Raw genomic sequence first — 10,479 nt, forward strand, 5'->3', positions numbered from 1 at the left:
CACTACTCAAAATATATCATGGATAGCTCCTCTTAAAATGAAAAGAGCCCATGAGTCATTCGTTTTGAAGAATTGACATTTTAGTCATTGTGTTGAAACAAATGGGAAAGTTGTCTAGCACTACCTCACAGTGGCATTACTGATTCAGCCTGTTGAAGTGCCCATACGTACAGCGATTATAACTTTCAAACTCTCTTATTTTTTATCCGATTTCATAATAACTTTCACCAGTCTGCTTCTGTGATTTTCCAGCTTTCTTTTAGAGCAGTTGTCCATTAAGGTTGGATTTTCCCTTTAAGAGCCCCTCCCCCATGTGAAATGCATCTCCAGAAAGCATAAATCTACCAAATCCAGGCAAATACTGTTTCCTGTGTCCATTTTTGTTGTGTAACCATGACATTTGCAGTCGGAATAATTCAAAAGGAACACGAGAATAAAAAAAAAAACTGCCCATGTATATAATAGATTTTTTTTGTATAGATAAGTGACTGTCATGAGAAGAAAAAAAAATCATCAAATCAAAAATAAATATACATGTATGTGATGATACAATGGAAGTAAAGGTGATCAATGCAACTCTTTCAAAATGTAACCTATAAACACAGATCAGCGCATACATCAAGAGATCTATGTCATGCACTGCAATACCACTTGAATGTAATTTAAATCATTACGGTACATGGAAAATAATTTCTATTTTCAATTTTGCCATGGCAATTTTGGAGGTTGTTGATCAATGATCATCATCATCCACCATGGGAAAACACATCATTGCACAAACGTCAGTAGCATTACATCCTATGAATTGCCACTTACAATTACTGGGGTTGTTTCACAAAGATTAAGATTTAAGATCGACTTTAATTAGGATTTAACTATGGCAGGCCATTAATGCCACTGTTTGCTCTCACCATTTACTGGCATTGGTCTCTCAAGGGACGTAAAAATCATGGTCACAAATCTACATTTTTTGACAATTCATTATTGAAGGAAAAAAAAATATCTAAAGATCATAATGGTGAGAGCACACATGAACAGCCTGCCATAGTAAAGTCCAACTTAAAGTCGATCTTAGGCTTTGTGAAACACTTCTCTGGTCTAGAGCCTTACAATACACCCAGATAATGATGGATTACCTTTGAGCTTTCTATACTGAACATATACATGTAGGATGTGTGTTCCATCACAGCGATCACACCATCACAGTTTGGTAGGTACAGTGGAAGAGCTCTGGGCCCTGTATGGCTGTTTCATAAAACTTGTTATCAATAATTTACAATAACAGTAATAAGCTACTGGGATCGGGGCATTTGGTTGGCTGATGGCAATTTTTCTTAGAAATTAAGCATTTGTTATTGATATTTGATGAACAAGTTCTATGAAACAGGGCACTGATATAATAAGATACCTGATATAACATGATAATTTTAAAACCTATCTGCACTTGTTTGGCCAGGAGGGATTAGACCTCCCTGCATGGTCACTGGCAGGTGATTATCTCATCAAATAAGCTCTCAATTAACATAAGATTAAAAGGGATCATGGGAGTCCAACGGGTACCGCTTAGGCATTGTTGGATATATAGAGGGCCAAGTAGATACAAGTAGTGCAGTCCCGCTTAAAGGTGCCAGCTCTTTGTATGGTTTCTTTCTTCAACCTGATATAACAAGATACCTCATGAAACAAAGTCGTTTTCATGGTTCCAATGTACTCATTATAACGGGTTTCCACTGTACAAGTTCCTGACCGCAGACTTTATTTTGGCACTCTTAACATAATGATGGCAAAGGGATCAGCTTGACAATTATATGTTCTAAGAACAGCTGCAGTACTCGAAAATCGTCTCAGTCAAAGTACCCTGCATTAGGAATGACAAGGGTCTGTGTTGACGGATTAGTGGGTACTACGAGGGATGGAGTCGAGTTCTGAGGGAGTCAATCTGATCTTTTACCGACTGCCCTAACTCTTGTAAGTCCGTGCACTGTTGCGTCATCTTATCCTGTGAGTCTCTGAGGTATGAGTTCATCTCCAAGAACCCGAGAACCTTCTGGTAGCAGTCTTGGATATCACTTTCCTCCTTGCTCTGTCCATGATGTTCTTCAGACTTCTGCTTGCTGTTTTCTTGCCGGGGTCTCTTGGCTGCCGACTCAAAGGATTTTGACGTATCCACCGAGATTCTTGCTGATTCACCTGTGAAGTCGGTCAAAAAAAGGAAACAACACAAAAACATCTCATTACATAAAGGTCACAACTGCAAATGCATTGCCGCCTCTTTGCCGATATCCCTACCCTAGATCTAGATCTAGGGTCTACAAATAAGAAAGATACATGTAGGGTCTATATCCAAGTGAGTATTTTTTTTTGGTAGCAGAATATCTATTCTATTTCTATTGTCCTTATTTATATATTTTTTTCTTAAAACAACGATAACAAGCTGGGTGAAAGACCAATTTCTAAACAAGCTTTAACTACAAATATAGATACGAATACAGCCTGGCAATTTTTTTGGAGTTGGGGGGGGGGGGGGGTAATGAATGACACCAAAAAATATAACTAATTGTCACAGAGTTCCTAGGAGACTAGGAGTCAAAGTCAAACCACAGGTTGTATAGGCCCTATGGCAAATAAGCAAAAAGGGCTTGGACATCTTAGGCCCTATGGCTACTCCTTCAAGTTCAGGTTCATCGTTTATAATTATATTATGCTGGCGCAAACACTGACCTGTTGAAGCTCTCGATCTCGACACGGCATCCATCATCTGTTTGCTCCCCGTGGGAAGTTCAGCTCCGGTTCCGCTACCACTTGTGTAATTCTGCAAGAATGTAAACGCAACATCATCACTCGGCGCCGAATCCAAGTCTTTGATGATTTCATCAAGACTTGGAAGTTCAGGTCTGCTTAACAGTTTCTTTGATCTCGACATGTCCACATCAAAAAGCTAAAGTTTGCTTGAGAATATTCTAGTAACAATTTCTTTACGTCGAATGATATGATGACGAGTTGCTTAGGATATATGGAACGCCAAAGGGCACAATCGATAATAGACCCTTGTTCCGTGTCAACCGTGTTACACCGGACGTGTTCAGCCGACTCTCTCCGATCAAACCCGGGATCAAATTAGTACCGGTATAGGCCTTACCTACAATTAAAGGAGCACAGCTCGCTCTTTTTTCTTTTTAATAATTTTTTAAAATCCTTTTATTGTAACAAAAACAGAAATTACCTCGCTCTTTTGATAACATAATTTAGGGCGGCTAGGGCCTCCTTTGATCAAACAGTCACCAGCCGGTGTGACCACGCCGTTTGTCCTACCAGTTTCGTTTGTCCGTCGGACATAATATGCGGGTTTTCTGCTCGCACGGATCGTCCGAGGGACGATACGTGCGGATTGCTATCCGCGCAGTCTGTCCCCCCCCCCATTGTTTTACGTGTATATTTGATGAAAGGAATTAAGAAACTCGGCAAATCATTGTATTTAGACTCATTGTTAATCATGTGGTTGGCATTTTTTCTAGAAATTGCATAATAATAACTCTCTACATTTTTTTTTAAAGCAAATGGGCCAGTCCTTTCGAAAGTAGAAGTGAATATTTTCTTTAAAACCTTTATTCTATGAAGGCATACTCGTGATATCGGCCCCACAATTACTGTTGTAATCGATTGTACGTGGCTTCGTACTTACGGTCAGATGAGAATATTTTAATACCATATTCATGACACTGGCAGGTCACTAATTGGCGTATGCTCCAAGGGGCGGAGCCCCCGAAAGCGCAGGGGTTTTAGGCATTACAATTAAGGTCACATTAGCATCCAGGGGCCAGCCTTAGGGCCCAAGATGGGGTCCAGGGGGCAGAGCCCCCGGAATTAGCTCAGGGGTATGGGCATTTAATTACGGTTACATGAGCTTACTTTCTTTTCTATTTCTTTCTATTTAATTCTCTTTAATATACTTTTGGTTATTGGGGAATTTCGAATGTCATCAAATATGTTTTTTCCTTTTAACATAATAATCGTTTTGCGACTCAATTCAGGCCTGACTAAATATAAACTTTTTCGTAAGGCAACAGACAAGTAATTTAGTCATATACCTGATTAACATTTGAAGATTTCCTACACTAGTACCTGGCCGTGCGGTTCCATATTTGAACACTAAGTTACACCTGAAATTGCAGCATGTGCATTATTAGCTCCAAACGCTTTCTTTTATACAAATACACCAACAAAAAATCCCTAAAGCTTGAATGCATACTATTTCACAAGATGTAATTAAACAATATGAATTATATTAATGATACACTTACATGTACATGCAAATGCATGATCATTTTTGCGCTTCTTGCTCCCAGCAAGATAGTTTCCTCCTACATTTAATTTTGTTGCTGTTATGAGTTTATCAGTTTATCAAACAGGAATAAATAAATGAATATATAAATACATTTGTACAATGATAATTGTAAAATGATGATAGAAGAACCAATGAAAATCGCAACTGATCTTCCCTAATTCCTTTTCTTTTCTTCCTCTTGGTTTTCTGTCCCTTTCTCTCCTCTTTCCCTTTCACTTCCCTTACTTCTCTCTCTCTCTCTCTCTCTCTCTCATTTAAGTTTGCTAAGGGTGGCAGGGGCCCTTCGCCCCCTCCCCCGATCCACGCGATTTTGGTGGGATTAATCGCAACTGATCTCTGCTTCTCAGTTTTCACCCTTTTCTTTTCTTCTTCCTCTTTTGTGTTCCATTTTAGCTCTCCTCTTTTCCTTTCCCTTCTTTGTCTCTTTTTTTTTGGCGGGAAGGGGGTGGGGTGGTCGGGGAGGGGGCAGAGGCAAAGGCCTTTCTCCGCGATCCACATCTTGTTTGTAGAAAAATTGCAACTGATATTCCTTCTTTTCTTTTCTTCTTTTGTTTCTTTCCCTTTCCTTCCTTCTCTCTTGTTGTGCGCGGGGGGGGGGGGCAACAGCATGGGCGGCAAGGCCCTTCCGGCCCCCAATCTCCTTCTTTTTGCCTTTTCTTTTCTTCTTCCTTTTCTCTTCTTTCCCTTTCCCTTCTTTTACTTCCTTCTCTCTCTCTCTTTGCTAAGGGGGGGGGGGGTACAAATCGGGACAAATTGCAACTGATCTCCCCTACCTTTCTTCTTCCTCTTTTCCCCCCTTTCCTTCCCTTACTTCTCTCTCTCTCTCTCTCTCTCTCTCACATTTAAGTTTGCTGAGGGAGGCAGGGGCCTTTCGCCCCCTCCCCCGATCCACGCGATTTTGGTGGGATTAATCGCAACTGATCTCTGCTTCTTTTCACCCTTTTCTTTTCTTCTTCCTCTTTTGTTTTCCGTTTTAGCTCTCCTCTTTCCCTTTCCCTTCTTTCTCTCTTTTTTTGGCGGGGAGGTGGTGGGGTGGTCGGGGAGGGGGGCTGAGACAAAGGCCTTTCTCCGCGATCCACATCTTGTTTGCAGAAAAATTGCAACTGATATCCCTTATTTTCTTTTCTTCTTTTGTTTCTTACCCTTTCCTTCCTTCTCTCTTGTTTTGCGGGGGGGGGGGGGTGAGGCAACAGCATGGGCAGCAAGGCCCTTTCGGTCCCCGATCTCCTTCTTTCCCCCCCTTTTTTTTCTTCCTTTCCTCTTCTCTCTTCTTTCCCTTTCCCTTCTTTTCCTTCCTTCTCTTTCTCTCTCTCTTTTTGTTTGCCAGGGGAGGGCAGGCGAAGGCCTTTCGCCCCCGATCCACACCGCGTTGGTGGGAAAAATCACAATTGATCTCCCGTACCTTTTTTTCTTTCCCTTTCCCTTCTCTTCCTTTCTCTCTCTTTTAAGTTTGCTGTAGAAGGGGGGGGGGTCAAGGGCCATTTGCCCCCCCCCCGATCCCCAACTTGTTGGCGGGAAAACTGCAACTTATATCCCCCCTTCTTTTCTTTTTTCTCTTTATCTCCTCTTTTCCCTTTTTTCTTTCCCTTCTCTTCCTTCTCTCTTTCTTTTTGCTTGGGGGGGGGGGGGGGTGCAACAGCCTGGGAGGCAAAGCCCTTTCGGCGGCCCCGATCTCCTTCTTTCCCCTTTTCTTTTCTTCTTCCTTTCCCTTTGTCTCTTCTTGCCCTTTCCCTTATTTTTCCTTCCTTCTTTCTCTCTTTCTCTCTCTCTCTATCTCTCTTTTGCTGAGGGGAGGGGGGAGGGGGTGGCGAAGGCCTTTCGCCCCCGATCTCCTTCTTTTCCCCCTTTTCTTTTTTCTTCCTCTTCTTCCTTTCCCTTACTCTCCGCTTTACCTTCTCTCTCTATCTGACTCTCTCTCTATCTCTCCTCTCTCTCTCTCTCTCTTCATTTTTTGTTGGCGGTTTGGGGTCAAGACCCTCTCGCCCCGCCCCCCTCCCCTCCCCCATGGACCCGTGCCGGGAAGACCTGTAGTGTGGTCCCTAGCCAGCTGGCAAAGCTGAATATGGGTTATCCAGTCGTTTCATTCATTAAGTATAATTATACTTGTATTAGTGGGGGCTGTTAGGGATATTTTGGTGCAGATTCTTCTAAAAGCACAAAATTTGCCCCAGAGGTAGATTATACCATATTATTACCCGTATCAGACATCTGAGCTGGTCATTTACCAAACCGTATTGCCCTAGTTTTCAATAGCAGTGGGAACGGAGGGGTATATTCTTTGTATTTTCCTTGGTCTCCCTGCGCGTATTGACTTTGCGTGTAGAGACGAGTGAAAATATACCTTGGTATTTTCCACGGTCTCGCATATCGCATCTATTATGCGTACGAGAACCTTGCGCGCAATCTATTGTGACGTAATAATCACACCAAATGCACACTGTTTGCAGTGTATCGAAATCAAATTCAAGCACTGGATGCACAGTGCTGGTTTGAAAAAGTTTGTTCGGTTCTTGAGATTGTCATGGTGGATTTCTGTATTTGCTCTAGATGTCTGATTTGGATAACAATAAAAATATTGACTGGCTTTACTTTCGGGGGATATCAGAAATATTGACCGCGCTAAGACCATATTGCCCTCGTCTTTCGACTCGGGGCAATATGATCTGAGCTTGGTCAATATTTCTGATATACCCCTCAAGGCCAGTCAATATTATATAACTATTACGATTTCTGCCGGACGCCAAGAAGGGCGCTCTCTGGGACTGCCATATTGGGCAAATCCAAAATGGCCGCCATCTGAGTTAAAGGTCAAGCGTAGTTCCACTGAGGAAAAGCGCTTGTATGATTATAGTTTATATATTTATAGGGTTTTGGGGGTCAGAGAATCTGATTTTGATGTTCTTTCATTGATTTGAGGTCTCCTTGGGGCTGCCTTACTGGTCATATTGGTCAAATCCAAAATGGCCGCCATCTGAGTTACAGGTCAAGTATAGTTATGAAAGGAAATGGGCTAGTATGATAAAAGTTCATGAATTCATTGGTTTCCGGGGTCTGATAATCTGATTATGATGTTCTTTTATCCATAAGCGAGTTCGTAATTGCACACTCCGCATGCGCCAAAATCGGGAACGAACTTTTACAAAGGTCACATGAGCATAAAGAGAGCTGAGAGAGGAACTTTAATTTTTTTGTGTGCTGGCCTTTCCTTTGTGAATGATCACATCTGACACATCAGTCACCGAAAATCATTTCTGAATGTCGGAATTGGTTCTTTATAGTAAACTTTACTTGAAATCTGGTCATCGGTAAAGTATTATCGGCATTATCGTGATCCAAGTCCCCAGGGACTCGACCTTTATGTCTAGACGTTGCATAATGCAATTCGTTTGGTATTTTATTCCATCTCAGAGTGATTATAGACCAGACCAGATTCAAAGTATGCTTAAATGGGGGCATTGATGTATGTAGAAAAAACAGGATTAAGATCCCATGCAACGCTTCGAAATTTAAAAGAAGAATAAGAAAAATAAAGTTGAGATTCGACCTTTATGTCTAGACGTTGCATAATGCAATTCGTTTGGTATTATCTTCCATCTGAGAGTGATTATAGACGTTATTTTTTAAGGACAATAAAGATAAAGCTGTCCGGGTTTTTAAAGATAATGCTTCAAAACAAATCGAACAAGCTGTTTATTTCTTTCTTCATGGTCTGTTTCTACTGTTTATCTATTTTCATTGCCGACCCTCGAAAACGAATTTATTATGCATTTCACAGACGAAGTTTGCATAGGAGAACTATATATATATTGCTTTCTAATGGATCCGTACAATATGGCACAGCTTTAGGGGCCTGGAAGAGCCCCTACCGGGGGTTCCAGGGTGGAGCCCCAGCATGCTCTCGAGTTTATTTGACTTTCAAGAGAAAGTGTCTCTAAGATATGAGGAGAGGTTATTTCTTAAATGAAGTGAAAAAACTCTTGAAAATAAAATAGCCCTTTCAGTTTCATTTCATTTTAGAAATAAACTCTAATCCATCCTTTGATATTTAAATTGCACTGCTCCTACTTCGTGCTTTGTTCACACTCTCCCTGATCTATAAAGAGTGCTTTCTCTATTTGATCATCAACAGAAGCAAAATGCTAGGCCACGAACTTTTCGAAGCGTGACCAGATTCAAAGTATGCTTAAATGGGGGCATTGATGTATGTAGAAAAAAGGATTAAGATCCCATGTAACGCTTCGAAATGTAAAGAAGAATGAGAAAACTAAAGTTGAGATTCGACCTTTATGTCTAGACGTTGCTTAATGCATTTCGTATTGTTATTATCTCCCGTTTGACAGTGATTATAGACGTTATTTATATGGATAATAAAGATAAAGCTGTCCGGGTCTTTGAATATAATGCTTCAAAACAAATCGAACAAGCTGTTTATTTCTTTATTCATGGTCTGTTTCTACTGTTTATCTATTTTCCTTGCCAATCCTCGAAAACGAATTTATTATGCATTTCACGGTCTGTTTCTACTGTTTATCTATTTTCCTTGCCAATCCTCGAAAACGAATTTATTATGCATTTCACAGAGGAAAGTTTGCATATTGATGAAACATTATGGGCGCAGGCCAAGATTTAAACCCACTCAAGTGTGAATTTGGCGCATCTTCCCTCATCTTCTTCAACCAGGAAATGGACTTAATTGTAGCCTTAGGACAGGATGGTGAAATAAAATTTATAAAAAAACATCATAATCAGATTATCCGACCCCGGAAACTCCATGAATTCATCAACTTTTATCATACTGGTCCTTTTCCTTTTGAAACTACTCTTGACCTTTAACTCGGATGGCGGCCATTTTTTATTTGGCCAATATGCATGACAGCCCCAAGGAGACCTGCAATTGATACAAGCAACATCATAATCAGATTCTCCGACCCAGAAAATCCCCTTACTATATAATTTTATTTTTTTTAAAAATCATTTTAGCTCTTTTCCTTTTGGAACTACTATTGATCTGTAACTATCAGATGGCGGCCATTTTGGATTTGACCAATATTACCAGTATGACCCGAGGAGATCTCAAATCGATGAAAGAATATCATAATCAGATTCTCTGACCCCGAAAACCCCATAAATATATAAACTTTTATCATACTAGCCCATTTTCTTTCGTAACTACACTTGACCTGTAACTATCAGATGGCGGCCATTTTGGATTTGACCAATATGACCGGTATGGCAGACCCTAGGAGACCTCAAATCGATGAAGGAACATCAAAATCAGTTTCTCTGACCCCCAAAACCCCATAAATATATAAACTATTATCATACAAGCGCTTTTCCTTTTGGAACTACGCTTGACTCAGATGGCGGCCATTTTGGATTTGCCCAATATGGCATACCCAGAGGGTGCCCTTCTTGGCGTCCGGAAGAAATCGTAAAACTATGGTATAATCTACCTCTGGGCCAAATTTGATGCTTTTAGAATAATCTGCACCAAACAACCCCTATTTAGCCCTAACAGCCTCCACTATATTGACTATGTAATGTGTGGACTAGAGTACGGACATTCGGTGCGGCAGGCGGACTATTGGTGCGAGACCTCTTCCGCACGGATTGTCCGTCAGACATTTGAGGCGCGCACGGAATGTCCAACACGGACATTCTGCGCGGATAAAATCTGCACCGATCGTCCGCTCTCGATCGATCTCTAATAGTCGGACGATCGGTGCGGGTTACATAATAGGGGGGGGGGGGGGGGGTTATAACAATATTAATTCATTCAATATAATTGAGATTACTGTATTTTGTACTCTGTAATTGGTTCCAATATGTTATATATTACAATTTGTATGAATTAATATTATTTATTGAGTGAATACAATAAAGAATATTACAAAACAAACAAAAAAACATTCTACGCGGTTACACCGGCGCGGATCCACAGGTGGGGGGGGGGGGGGGGGCTGCTGGCTTTTTTTTGTATAGATATATCTATTTTACCCCCCCCCCCCCCCCACTTTGCGAAATTTTAGTCGGCATTTCACATTTCAGCTATTTCAGCCCCCCCCCCCCCCAATCGACTAGACCCGATCAGGGCTTTTAAAAAAAAAATTAAATTAAAATTATTTTGTGTGTTG

At 41.0% G+C, this 10,479-nt stretch overlaps 1 protein-coding gene across 1 annotated transcript; it reads right to left on the minus strand.

Moving 5' to 3' along the window:
• Positions 1-1,309: 1,309 nt before the first annotated feature.
• LOC115920751 lies at positions 1,310-3,028 on the minus strand. The gene is made up of 2 exons (XM_030977325.1): positions 2,722-3,028; positions 1,310-2,190 (listed from the first exon to the last, which is right to left on the minus strand). The coding sequence occupies exons 1-2, from the start codon at positions 2,921-2,923 to the stop codon at positions 1,904-1,906; spliced, it is 489 nt and encodes a 162-aa protein (XP_030833185.1). The 5' UTR covers positions 2,924-3,028; the 3' UTR covers positions 1,310-1,903.
• Between the last annotated feature and the right edge of the window lie 7,451 nt (positions 3,029-10,479).

The sequence above is a fragment of the Strongylocentrotus purpuratus genome, unplaced genomic scaffold, assembly GCF_000002235.5.
Source record: "Strongylocentrotus purpuratus isolate Spur 01 unplaced genomic scaffold, Spur_5.0 spur5_scaffold_9, whole genome shotgun sequence".
Taxonomy (NCBI): Eukaryota; Metazoa; Echinodermata; class Echinoidea; order Camarodonta; family Strongylocentrotidae; genus Strongylocentrotus; species Strongylocentrotus purpuratus.

Excerpts from the sequence above, each read along its gene's own strand:
- LOC115920751 (XM_030977325.1), bottom strand. The coding sequence starts at position 2,923 with ATGTCGAGATCAAAGAAACTGTTAAGCAGACCTGAACTTCCAAGTCTT. Across the intron at positions 2,191-2,721 it reads GAGATCGAGAGCTTCAACAG|GTGAATCAGCAAGAATCTCG; the intron begins GTCAGTGTTTGC and ends CCGACTTCACAG.